The sequence below is a fragment of the Dermacentor andersoni genome, chromosome 1 (assembly GCF_023375885.2).
Source record: "Dermacentor andersoni chromosome 1, qqDerAnde1_hic_scaffold, whole genome shotgun sequence".
NCBI lineage: Eukaryota > Metazoa > Arthropoda > Arachnida > Ixodida > Ixodidae > Dermacentor > Dermacentor andersoni.
This window is the reverse complement of record NC_092814.1, coordinates 1,841,224-1,855,537: the sequence shown is the minus strand read 5'-3', so window position 1 is coordinate 1,855,537 and position 14,314 is coordinate 1,841,224. Positions and strand designations below refer to the sequence as shown.

Here is a 14,314-nt window from a genome sequence, read left to right as displayed (position 1 = left end):
CCACGACTACGTGAGGGCCTTTCTGACCAAACGCACGGCAACGGTGGGATTGGGGGATCTGCCAAGTGACGTCTTTACCACCCCACGCAAAGGCACGCCGCAGGGCTCCGTGATCTCACCAATACTCTTCAACATCGCAATGATCGGACTGGCTCGAAGACTCAGCAAGATTGACGGCATCCAGCATGCAATATATGCTGACGACATCATGGTCTGGGTCAATCGAGGCTCCCTGGGACAGAAGCAAGAAAAATTGCAGGAAGCGGCCGAGTGCGTGGAAGAATACGTCAGAGAAAGGGGCCTGGCGTGCTCCACCGAAAAATCAGAAATCCTGAGAGTGGGAAGAAACCCCACCAAGGAAGAACTAATAGTAAAACTAGAGGGACAAAACATACCTGAAAGGAGCATGATACGCGTCCTAGGCATATGGATTCAAGGAAGCAAGAAATGCAGCCACACAATCAGCTTACTAAAAAAATGGACAGAACAAGTAAGCCGAATGATAACGAGGGTATCTCAAAGAAGAAGCGGAATGAGAGAAGAAGACACAATCAAGCTGGTCAGAAGCCTCGTGGTCAGCAGAGTCATGTACTCGCTCCCGTACCACAACATGCACGAAAAAGAACAGACGGAAACGCTACTAAGGAAAGCGTATAAGACGGCGCTACATCTGACTAGAAACACGCCCAACGATAAACTGTTACAGATGGGCCTAAGCAACACCTTCGAAGAACTCGCGGAAGCGCAGCTCATTGCACAGATCGCCAGGCTCCAGCAGACTGCCACCGGCCGCAAGCTCCTAAAAAGAATAGGGCATAACACAGACGGAATAGAGGATCGGGCTGCCAGCATCCCAGACAGCGTTCGCCAGACACTGGAGGTTAGCCCCCTACCGAGAAACATGGGCCCGAATCTCCACGCCGCCAGAAGGCAGGCACGAGCAGATTTCATGGAAGGAAACCTAGCCGCACTAGAAAACACAATATACACAGATGCGGCCGTATACCCATGGGACCGCAACACTAGAATGTTTAGAGTCGCGGCAGCAGTGGTAAACCACACGGGAGAACCAATTAGCTGCGCGACCCTGAGAAACTGCACGGTAACGGAGGGGGAGGAAGTCGCCGTAGCTCTAGCGGCGGCTGAAGGTTACCGCAGGAACAAATCTCTGATAATTCTAACGGACTCCAAAGCAACATGGAGGAACTACACACAAGGCAGAGTTAGGAAGCACTGAGAATCCTCCTCAAAACAGAGCCTCCTAACAAAAAGATAAAACATAGGATCTTCTGGATACCGGCACACACCGGGATTGAGGGTAACTCAAGGGTGGACCGCCTAGTTCACGAACTCACGCACCGAGCAGGGCAGTCGGAAACCCTAGAGGCCCCCTTAACGGTGGAGACGACGTATGCAGAAATACTTAACCACTACAGAGGAAGGAGACCTAAATACCCCCCACCCCACACATCGCTCACACAGCATGAGGCAGTAAGCTGGCGAAGACTGCAAGCAGGTACGTTCTTCAACCTGCACACATTACACAAAATGTTCCCTACCCAGTACAGGGATACATGTCCGTGGTGCGGAACAACCCCCACGTTACACCGCATAACGTGTGAATGCAAGCGTAATTTCGCATTCTATAAAGTAAATAACCCAAGTGTGGAACAATGGGAGGGTCTGCTCACCAGCAGCGAGCTCGCAGCCCAACGGGCAATTGTGCAGCAGGCCTGCGAGGCAGCAAGACTCAGCGGTGCCCTGGAATAGGGACGCCGACCTTGTGAAGCGGCCAGGACTCAAAACATGAAGACACCGGCCCACCGCCAATCTCTCTGAGATATAGAGAAATAAAGTTTTTCCATTCCATTCCATTCCATACAAGCACTGCTCCAGGAGGGCACATGTAACCGGCAAACGGAGGCCTCAGGAGAGCACCTGAGGTTATATTAAAGCAGGCGGCGCAGGATCTCCGGGGCACCCAAGCGGTAGCGGGGGGATCAAAGCTGAAAGCAGGGCGGCTCGTGGGTTGGGGCCGCAGAGGCCTGCGCGTGCCAGGGGGTGTTCGCATCAAAAATTGGCTGTCCGCGATAGCGGACAGCGGATCTTATACTGATCTTATACAGCCCCAACCCACGGACCAGTCCGGCTTCTAGCTTTGATGTCCCCGTTGCCGCTTTGGTGTCCTGGAGGCGCTGGCAATAATGCGAAATAATGACACGTTGTTTTCATTAGTAGAAACATGATCGAATAAATATAACTGTGTCACGCCGCCAACTTGCGATGCTAAGTTCAGCACTACCGCGCCTTGCGACTTCTGCCGGCGCGCCTAGGGACAAGCGCATACAACGTGCGCCAAGAAACTCCTCCGCAGTACCTAGGCAGTCGTATTTTCAAGGAGCAAAATTCCCCTCATTTTCTCTCTCGCACCCGCTCTTACTCGCGCATGCGGGCAAACGTCCATCGTCTCCGCAAGTGCCACGCCCCGCTGCACCTACTAGCAATTGGAAATACGCAGCCGGGCTAACCACTCTTTTGAAATTCTTTTTGCAATTTCATCGATGCGGACGGCACCACGTTTTCAAAGATAATAAACGCACCAAATGAATTCGTAATGGGACTATGTTGTGTTGTTGCACGGCACAAGTAATCTGGTGCGTAGTTGCGAGATTATAGGTGCAACTCGTCAGTGAAAACAAATGAATATAAACAGGTTAATTTTCCACTATGTCTAAACTGGAGTATAACCACATGAATACATGACTGCCGCTTGTGCACCTGAAACCATGAGCACATCAGAATTGGATTTATCCACTCTTTCTCTGATGCATGAGGAGCAGTGGTTGCAAAAGAGAAATTTGGGGACTTTCGGTCTCATTCAGAAACCTGCCGCGATCGAGCTGTTAAATTGGCTGCTAAAGTTTCACTACTAAACAAGTGCGATTCTCAGCCCCTGTGGCCATTGCATTACAATGCGGGCTGACCTTATGGGATAGCACCCATGCACTGCACAGTATATCACAGCATATCTGAGACCACTTTATAATGCGTCAATACCCTGCAGACACAAGATTTCGCATCGGGGTAAGGAGATAGCATGCGCTTACCTGCATTGGTGCATCATACACACTTTAGTAATGATTATTTACATTTACATGATTCACACAAGCAGCTGTAAACTTGGACAACATTGTTTTACAGCGAAGATATATATGACTAATCTTGGAATTTCTTCGTCTCCATAGCCAAAAACTCAATCACAGCACCGCGTGCACCAATGGGTTCCTTGCAGCACCACCAAATGGCGCTCACCTCGATCCACGCATCTGCGGAGGCGAGCAGATGCGCTGAAGTCAGAGAAGCGCAGAGCAATACGTTAGTTTTCAAGAAAAAATTAGAAACACGTATCAATATAAATGGGCGGCTAAAGTGCACAGTTATCTGTACCTGAAAAGCATGCACACAGAATGGAGGAAGAGGTAAAGAAAGTTGGCCACCAAGTACAGGGTAATTGAAAGTGTACATAGACAACCAGGAGTCATCAGAAAGAAAGTCGGAGAAACAGAGACAGTGAATTGGGTGCAAAGAATGGAAACAAAAAAGACCATGGAGTTCCTAGGTATACTTGATAGGTAGGCCATGGAGATTTACAGGAATATGAAAAAAGAAATTAGAAGGGAAAATCCGTACAATAACACGAAGGGAAGTGCCTTGCTATTTGAGACTCTAGCTGGTTGCCTAAGGACAAAAACCACGGGGGAAGGAAAAAGATAGGTGAGAGCGTCACGTCACGCAGCCAGCCTTGGCAAGTGAACACTCCGCGACTCCAATCCCTTTGCTCAGTGCATTGCTCAGTGTCTGCCCAACACGTGACCTCTTGTGTTGAGATCACAGAGCAAGAATCGAGGTTTGCCGAGACATTTGGTGCCCGATAGTTGGTTCTATACTCTATGGGTAGTTTTTAATCGATACACGCTTGGCCGGCAGCTGCTCGGCTCTGCCTGTATCTCTGGTCACATGTTGGGACGACATCTTTGGCTTCAATCGCATTGCGCAATGCTCCCTCCCATGGAGGAAGGAAAAAATATAGGAGTGAGCATTATGTCATGCAGCCAGCCTTGGCAAGCTAGTGCTCTGTGAAGCCACAGTGGTGGCCCAACACGTGACCTCTTGCATGGAGATCATGGAACAAGAATCTAGATTTGCTGAGACGTTTGGTTCCCTGTAGCTATGCCAGTAGTTTTTATTCGGTGCATGTTTGTTCGGCTGCCCTGCCGTAGCTTTGCCGTAACCGCACACTTTGATGTGCGATCACGTGTTGGGCCAACATGTTTGGCTTCAATCGCATTGCAGTATGCTCCCCCCTATGTTTTTCCTTCCTCCATGCAAAAACCATGGAAGAAAGAAACAAAATAGGAAAGGCTCTCACGCATGGAGGAAGAAAGTTTTCCTTCCTCCATGCCCTCACGTCACGTTTTTGAAGCCGGAAGTGCAGCTATGTTGGTGTGCCACCTCCTTTTGAGTCTTCAGTCAGCTCGCCGGAGGAGATGGCATGACCTTTGAACTTGCATTGCAACGAGCTGCCGGAAGTGTGTGCTGCTGATGTGCGTCAGAACAATACCTATGAAACTTTTGTAACAATTTTAGTGAAGCAGATGCGCTCCTGTTTTATGGTGGCACATTGAAGAAGACAAAGGCCCACGTCATAATGAGCCGTGAGTGTCTCTGTTGTTGGCTTACACTCGCTCACTAAGGGATGAGATTAAGAAGTTGGTCGTGGTGTGTGAGGCGCTTCGATCTACAAAAGCTGGGATAATCTTGGTGCATGGAGGATTTTTCGCACCAGCCATATCATCACTGTAATCAAGCTTCCTTCCCTCTTTTACATCACTATCTCTCTTCCAGCTGAAACAGTAGCAAGGCACAGGCGCCACACACAGCGCATATTAAACAAACTATCGTGTGACGTCCAGGAACAAAAAATTAAAACTTACCTAGACCGTCTAAATTCTGCAAATGCAGGCAACAGCGGGCTGGGCTGAGCAGACTGCATGCCCAAGCACAGTACATCTCCCAAGCCCCTACAGACGCAAAACCAAATACAGTACCTAGAAACGTGGTATGTACGTGTGAGTGGCACATGGTGGCGCAGCGGTTGAGCACGGGACTTGGGGGTAAATAGAAACACGCTGCCAGCGTAGTCTGTCTTTGGTTGTTGCCACTACTGTGGACGTCGTGACACTGTTGTGGGCTTCGAAGCGAGTGGTGCCCTCAAGGTGAGTTGGTAACACCCCAACACACTGGGCAATGAGATGCATCGTTCATTCTTGAGTCTCCCCAGATGCTCGGCAGATGGCACTTTGCAACGTTGGGGATACGAAGTTCCTATTAACTCATGTGGAGGGATGCGGCGAAAGGGATGGTGTGATGAAGAGGTACGAAAGCATTGAACACGTGCAAAACAGCTAACCGACTGCACCGAAAAGCAGTGAAACCAAACCCTCTCTCTAAACCTGGCAGGAATACCTGAATTGCAAGCAGGCTGCGCAGGCAATCGTTCAATGCAAGGTTGTTGAGCATTACAGCAGACAACTCCAGTTGTTCATGGTGGAAGGGCACAACGGGGCCAGGAAGTTCTGGACATACGTGGCATCGCTGGACAGGAAGGTTGCTACCCCACACGACAAGCGGTCTCTGACATTGGGAAGCACCTTACAGACCACATGCACGATCTGTACAAAGTCGACAATGCTGAACCAGAGATTGACTCAACCAAAGAGCAGCGTATAAATGGATACCAACTTAGCAACGACGTCAAGTGGCAAGTGACACGTCCAGCCCTTGACAGCGCGATGACACATATTGGAACACACACGGCCAAGGGGCTGGACGGCATACCGGCAGGTCAGCTCAGGTGCCTGGGAGACAAGGCAAGGCAACGTCTGGTGGATATCTTCTCGGACATCATGTCAGGTGAACCAATTCCTGAGGATTGGCTATGTGGACGAGTCATCCTGGTACCGAAGAGGGGAGGAGATGCAGGACTGCTGGGAGACTACAGACCACTTACTGTGACAAGTGTGCTGTATCGAATCTTCGCACAAATATTGAAGGCATGAATGAGTGCCTGGGTTGGACACGGCGACAAGCTGACAGAACTACAGAACGGTTTCCGCAGTAATCGGCACCTTGAGGACAATATATTTGTGCTGACACAGGCAATTGAAATAGCACACAAAGAGGCTAGAGGTCTGTAAACCTGCTTTCTCGATGTCGCCAGGGCCTACGATAGCATACCAAATGGCCCTATGTTTCACCAAATGACACAAATTGTAATTCAGCAGTGTAGCTTTTAGGGCTTGTTGGTGCATGATTTGAATAGTAATCAACAGTGTGCAGAGGACGAGACAGTAAAATTTAGACACACACGAACAGTATGAAGGTTGGAAGTTAGCGCTCATACTGTTTGTGTGTGTGTCTGAATTTTACTGTCTCGTCCTCTGTGCACTATTCATTACTATTCAAAGACACAATTTGGAATGTCAAGAATATGGGTCAGTCTGCTGCGCTGGCTCTATGTGGGTAATACTGCTCTGGCTTGCTTTGCTGAAGCCCAAGCCGAACCAGTGACGCTGAGACGAGGTCTCCAGCAGGGATGCCCACTGTCGCTGCTGCTGTATGTGCTGCATACAGCTGGCCTGGAGAGTATGTTGAAGGAGGCTGGGTGGAAATTCTCACTTCTTCACATGTATGGTGGAACACCAGTGACATGGAGGCTTCCAGGCTTGGTCTATGAAGATGTTGTTCCGATGGCTAACAGCCTGGACGACCTCCAACATCTGGATTCGCTGTCAGCAAATCATCTCTCCAAACTTGGACCCAGCTTCAATGCCAAGAAGTCAACGGTGCTGGTACTCTCGGGCCCAGACAAATATGCGGCTGCGTCACTGCCTGATGGCGAACAGATACCAGGGAAGATAGAGTATAGATACCTCGGTGTGTTGCTGAGCACTTCCAGCAGTGCGTGCCACCCACGAGGAAAATGTTCAGCAAGCATCGTGCAGAGCTGCGAACATATTGCGTAAATGGAGTCTCTGGAGATGCAACCGCTTTCTGTTGGTTCAAGAAACGTGCAAGTGTGTGCATGTCCCAGGCCTCTCGTTTGCCAATGCAGTGCTCACTTTCCAGTCAGGCACCAGACAGTGGCTGGAACGAAGACAACAAGAGGTTGGTCGACTGGCATTGGGCTGCCATGGCCACGTGGCCATAGAGGCCGTTCAGGGTGATGTTGGCTAGTCCTCGTACGAGGCCAGAGAAGCCAGAAGCAAGCTGGCCTACAAGGGCCCGTTACATCTCCTAAGTGACAGAAAGTGGGCTCGGCGCATGTTTAGATACACTAGCTTGACTGCAATGGGCACTTGGTAAACTACGCGGGTGCACACCCTGCACTGGAAGTTTTTTCACAAAACCCGTGAAGCAAGCAAGGAGTGCAAATGGGCCCATTTCAGGAACAGGTGTGTGAACAGAACGAACAGTGGCAGAGAGTGATGTGCCCCAAGTCAACCTTGATGGCTTACCACAATCACAAGAGTGATATAAGCAAGGAGCGGCTGTACGACAACGGCAGCAGCGGTTTGCTGTTCGAAGCATGGGCAGGGGCACTGCGGACACTTGGTTACCGTCGCCATTTCAACGGCTCCACCGAAGTCACGAGTGCTTTGTGCCAAGTTTGCGAAGGGGAGGAAGAGACCACCGACCACCTTGTGCTTCGCTCTGCCTGTGTGTTCACACCAACGAGAGGACACCACACTGCCGCAGGCACTGGGGTTTGCAGATCCAAGTGGCTCAGTGCAACAACATGAAGGAGGTGAGACGGCTGGTGCAGTGAACTATGTGGCTTGGACAGTGGTGGTGCAACTGAGGGGATGCATACAATAACGGCGGACTAGCACTGTAGTGCGTGTGTGAGCGTATGTGGAATTTTTTCTCTTTTTTTCTTCTTTTTTTTTCCTGTTTAATTCTTTGGCTAGGGCATATTCGATTTGCGGTTGATGCAAAGGGCCCAGCCACATTTCACCATCATCATCATGTGTTGAAGCAATGCCGGTATAAGGAGGGTATGGAGTGCTCCCGCGCGCACTTCAAAGAGTAGTGCACTCCCTGTGTCATTGTCGTAGAAGTTCGGCATAGCTGGGCTGGACTTACGTGAGCGGTAGAGCTCCAGGGTCGGATGTGCAGAGGCGAGTGCCATTTGGTGATGCTGCAAGGAACCAAGCGGTGCACACTTTCTGCTGTTATCGGTTGAGTTTTTGGCTACGGAGACGAAGAAAACCCGGGATCCTAGTCATATACAGCTTCACTGTGAAAAGCTCACTGAGCCACAGCCCAACTGTGCAAATCTCTGCCTATGCATATCATATTTATATCTCCTTGAAACATAGGTTCCTAGCATGTAAACTTGGGGTTGTTTATATTCTATAGTAGCTCCTTGTGCTATGCTCACTGGGAAGTGGGTAGCATGTGAAAGCGGCAAACAGAGACCTCAGGAGAGCACCTCAGATTATAATAAGGTAGGTGGTACAACATCTCCATGGCACCCAAGAGGCAGTAAGGGAATCAAAGCTAGAACCAGAATGCGAGTAAACACAGTATGTGCATCCATTTTGCAGCATTGCTGTGTTAACTTCTACAGTGTACCAGGATCACTGAAACAGACTGCTGGTTGCACCTCCGCAGTCCATGTGCATAGAGAACAGCTCATACAAACAAGTGCATCTTGCTGCTAGGCATTCGCCACAGGCACTAACCATTTCGGTTTGCACCACAGTGGTGAGACAACAATTAAATCAGGCAGTCACCTTTTCTGGGCATTTCGTGTTTTACATGATAAAACATGTCTTCAATTTTCTTGAGTGAGTGATGCAGGACTGGTCACAGTTCAAATAATATGAATGACACATTCACTGAAGCAGAGGTGCTGATATTTCGGTATCTTCATGCATACACAATTTACTTAGCCAGTGCAGTGTGTTAACTGATTGCATACTTACTTTCTGTGGCATAATTTCTAGTGTTTTGTGTGTGCAACCTTTCTGAAAAGCTTACACAATGCCCTGTTACTTTAAACATACCTTTCTGACAAGAAATTGGTAACTCACATAAATGATAAGCAAATGCTACTTGCTAGTACTCAACTGTCAGGACACCTGGTGTTTCACAATGGTCGTGCATCAGTAACCAAGAGAGGTCACTTCTCAGTTTCAGGAGGACACACACTTTTGGCTACAATTATTCAAGCTTTAATGGCCCACGCTTGCAGCTCTATGCTGACTCATACTACAGCCCCCAAGACCAGTGCCAATAAATAATAACGTTCTACCACTTTCCCCTACAGAGACCAGCAGCTTGAGTTGTCAGTGCAAACACAGTGGCGGTGTGACTAGCACGGCAACCCCAAGGAATACGTCAAAAAAAAAAAAATCATGTGTACTCCAGAATGCTTGGGCAACCAATAGCCTGTGCAATAGTGTCAGAACTCCTTTTTCAAACACCATGGAAAGGCTCTGTTGCTTGAAGTAGGACGTTACAATGTACAAAGCATTGCTAAGTGCACAAGACACTTTGTACAATTTGTCCTGCCTTGTACACTCAACGTGAACATGCCATATTATGCTATTTCAATGAGTGCATTTAGAATACAGTCCACCAACATTGAGCTTTTGCAGATGGTGGTGCTTCAAGTTCTGATTGGAGTCGAACTGCTGTGACTCAGTGCACTAGAGTTGCCGTTGACAATTAAGAGCAAGGTAACGGCTGGATGATGTGTGTGAGGGCTAATCTATTGCAGCTATGTGATCGAATGCAGCTGGCTATCCAGTGCTGGACCAAGTGTGAGATGCTCCAAGACAAAACATGGTAATGTGGGTCCTGTCAGAGCAGTGCGTTCTTCTACAGTGTAAACATGAGCCCAGTCGCAGCAGTGAACATGGAAACTGTGCGCGCTACACTCCATAGTGCCTGAATAAACCCGAAATGCTGAGGCAACATGAGATGTCATGTTAATTATGCCAAACTCTCGTTGCTCGACCCAGACAACCTTCAAATACATCATTGAGGAGGCAGCATACATGCCACAAACATTTCTGATGTATGTACACAAAGATTTGTGCAACAAACATGTGTAACTGAAACTCTAAAATGACCATCAATATACTGCATAGATCTGTGTAATAGCCACAAACAGAAAAAATGAAAATACATGCACACACTGTGTTTTTCTTTAGACTACAGAATTTTCAAACATAGCCCATGGAAGAAAGCACAATTTTAGTCCTTGTGCTGAATTACTTCAAAAGGCTAACATTACTTGCATGAGAAATTGAAATACATAATCACCTTTATTTTTACTTAATATGCCATAAATTACTTTATGGCAAGCTATGAACAAGAAGGAAACCAAGGGCCCGATTTTTATTAGTCATATGATAAGAAGCCAACAAACAAAGACACCAAGGACAGCAGAGGAGAAATTACATGTACTTATTAATTGAATTAAAGAAATGATAAATTAATGGAACTGAAAGTGGATGAAAAAACAACTTGCCGCAGGTGGGGAACGATTCCACAACCTTCGCATTTCGTGTGCGATGCTCCACCAATTGAGCTACCGCAGCGCCATTTCCCCATCCACTTTCTTGGGTATTTTGTTTCCTACTGGAACCCTGGGAGTGTTAGCCAGCGCCACACTTCACAGCCTTGACGGCAGATGTGGAACATCCTTTTTTGTTGCTACGTGTGCATGATCTTTTTGGGTGAAGGCAACTGGCTAATAAACCCACACATGCCACCTGAAGGCATCAATACTGCCAGATTCGAGGCCTCGCTATGTAATGAACAAGAAGAAAGGAAACCGAGGGCCAGATCTTTATTAGTCATATCATAAGAAGCCAACAAAAAAGACACCAAGGACACGTTATGGCATGTTATGGAATTGGCATGTTAAAATTCAGGAATTGTAAGTGGAACAACAACGTATTTTTACCACAAGTTTGATGGCATACATCTCAAAATTGGTGTCATCCTCATAACTGGTTCCAAGTGGATGTGCCTTGAAATCTGACCGGCTACAATGCTTAAATTGCAAAATGTGCCATAAGGTAATTAGTTGATTATGCATTTCGATTTATTGTGCAAATAATGTCTGCCTCTTTGAGCAATCCAGTTCAAGGATTAGAATTGTGCTATTCCCACAGGCAGCTTGAAAATTTTTGTGTCCGTCTAAAAAAAAATTGTGCAAAAGTTTATATTGGTCAGAGCAGACGCTGTATAAATTATTGGGTCAGGGAACACAAGAAGAACATACAAATTAAAACGCAATCTCATTTAGCAGCTCACTGTAATGTGTGTGGTTGTGAGGTCCTTTTTTTTTTAAAATTGATGTTAGCACAAGTAGGCAGGAAGCCACAAGGCCTGTCACTTGCAGACATTAATGCGTGCATTAGTCAGCCATCAGTGACACTCTTGGACAAAGAGGTATAATATCTGTCAGGGAATTGACTGTAATTCTGTGTTCACGTATGCTCTGGCAAATCTAGTACTATGTGACTGCTAGATTAATAGTGTTGTAGCCTTTGTTATCTGCTGGGTGTTATTCTTACATGTATGGCATCACATGATTTCCATAATGAACTTCAGCTGTGAGCGAGTCCTCGTCCTGGCTTCTAACTTGTCCCTTCTTGCTCTCTCTATTTTCATTATGAAATTGAATATTTAATACTGTGGTTTTACGTGCCAAAACCACAATCTGATTATAAGGCCAATAAAACCTTAGTTGAAAGTTGGCGCTTGTCCAGTCTCGACCTGTTCTTACTACGCTATGTATTCTGCATGATGATTATAAGGTAGCAAGGGACTCTGGATTCATTTTGACCACCTGAGGTTGTTTAGTGTAAATACCGGGGGGTTTTCGCCCCCGTCGAAATGCGGCCCAGATGGAAAGCTCAGCAGCACAATTCCATTGCCGATAAGCTACCACATTCATTATGAATGGAAACCAAATCGCCAAACTTGCTGTATTATACCACAGTCAGGAAGGCAAATTTAGTGACACCTTGAGTGAGTGTCAGTTCACTGCAGTGAGTGTCACTTTGATGGTGCACTGCTAGATGTGGAATGAAAGTGCCATTTGGAATTGATGCCAGTGTCAATATGTAAATGAGCCAGCACATTATATATTGTTATTTTAGTAAATATTTGAAAACAGGCAAACAACTATCCATTATCACGAGCCAAGACCAAAAGCGACTGCATTCAACACCCAAGCGATGCGCTTCGCGTTTTGTAAGTCCCGACAGTAGCGCCGATGCCTGAAAATGATTCAGATTTTGTTGACAGATGAAGAATGGCTGTTTCCATAAGCAGGGGGTTCTTAGAACATTTTGAAACGCAAAGGAAACTGGGATTAGAAATAGTAGTGACTGTCAGCTGAGTATTGTTTTACTTATATTTGATACAGTGCCATCGAGGCTACTTGGATTAATGCACTCATAGACAAGTGTCACTAAATGTATGACAGCCACTGAATAGCAAAGTGCACTCACTCAAAGTAGCACTACATGTGACAGGACTCTTGCTTTGTCATGTGATCTCCAACATTGGCTCGGCTCACCCACAGCATGAGGGCAGAGCCTTATCACACTTGGACTGTGTACAGAACATCGTGGCTATGAAGAAAACTTGCCTGGAGTGCTCATAATTTCGATAAAAACACTGTATATAAAAAGTCGAGGTGTGGCTATTACACAGATAAAATTGTCATCCTTTTTTTGGTAACAATTTTATCACAAAATTGAACCCGTTTGTTTTCACAAAATGAAACAATGTAGATGTGTATAGGGTCAGATAAGTAACACGAGCAACTTCAAGGACAACTTTCCAGCCTCTTGACATGGATAAGCAGGGTCTGTTGCTTGCATCACATGGTGCTTTTCATGTCCTCACATTAGTCGTGGCATGTTAAAACTCAGGAATTGTAAGTGGAACAACAGCATTCTTGGCAAGTTTTATGCACATAGTCTAGTGTGCAGCCATTACAAGAGTCTATATAGAACAGTTATCTGGAAATCACGGTGCCATCACATGATGGAGGGTACAGATGCAGGCTGGCCCCAGTCTCTCATGCAGTAACAAAAGAGCAGTAAAACATAATAAATAAGTAAAATCGTGTTACATCAATGGGTGCCATTGGGTAGCAGCTGTGGCTGGTCCCAGAGCCCTTTGTTCACTTGGAATGTCTCATGAGCATTGGAAAATAAAGCAAAGTCAACTGGACCACACTGTACACAGGATGTCTACCAGACGGTGGTCTCGGTGCGACCTGTCTCGCTGTTCACACGTGACGTCTGGCTGGCCGAGCTGTACGTGTCACTGATGGTTGGCAATGGGTTCTGCACAGACAGGCACAGGCAAGCAATTACAGGAGAGGACAACCACCTTCATTCGCCAATAAGAAAACAAGTGCTGACAAGAAAGCACTTGCAGGTACACTTCACTCGAGCCCAAAGGTACCTCAAGATACAACATGGGCGTTTGCCAGCATGAACAGAATTATGGGCTTATTACTGGGTGCAAGAGCGCAGACAGAAAAAGCCACAATGGAAGAATGCACAAGAAGCCTGAGAATGAGCATGTTTATAAAGCAATATAACCATTTCCTTATTTTATAAGGCGTCTTGCATCTACTTTATGACATTGAACATTGCACAGAGGACAGCTTCGATGAAGGCTCATAAAGACCTCGCAATAGTATTTATGGTACTTAATAGAAAAAACGATTCCACAACATGAGAATGCACGGTTGAGCAGTAGAAGCAAAAACAAATGCTGCGCCAATCAGCACAGCTGGCATAACATGTACTAGCTAACGTTCAAGCTATGAGTGCCTAAAACTGAAACCGGAAGTTTTATTCAGTTGTCCACATTAGCCACTTGTGCTACAGTCAATTCGGCTACTGGGCTCTATGGGAGTGCCTGCTCTTGTTGAATTTGTTTCTCTATGCATTAAGTTTATGCTTTCCACTATATTGAAGGCAATGTTTTTCTGAGCAAGTTACTCCATTTTGCGGTATCAGGTATGTGTGTTTCTAGCCTCTTTCGTGGGCCAATCCCAAAGCAGTGCAGTCTAAAAATGCAATCCGTTCCCAAGGCTGTGTGCAGTCTATATGTAGGCCAATCCTGAAGGTAGTGCAGCCTAAAAATTAGGCCCGTTCCCCTGGGTGTGTGCAGTCTAAACATGTGCGCCGATTTCGAAGGTAGT

The 14,314-nt window shown here is 46.8% G+C and overlaps 1 protein-coding gene across 5 annotated transcripts in view; it reads right to left on the bottom strand.

Annotated features, from left to right (window-relative positions):
* Positions 1 to 9,276: 9,276 nt before the first annotated feature.
* LOC126543970 (mitogen-activated protein kinase kinase kinase 13-like) overlaps positions 9,277 to 14,314 on the bottom strand; it is a 593,636-nt gene continuing 588,598 nt past the window's right edge. For all 5 annotated transcript variants that reach the window (XM_055061158.2, XM_050191137.3, XM_050191141.3 and 2 more), the window contains one exon: positions 9,277 to 13,445. In XM_055061158.2, the coding sequence (XP_054917133.1) occupies positions 13,350 to 13,445 (96 nt within the window). In that variant the 3' untranslated portion in view covers positions 9,277 to 13,349. The remainder of the gene's footprint in view (positions 13,446 to 14,314) is intronic.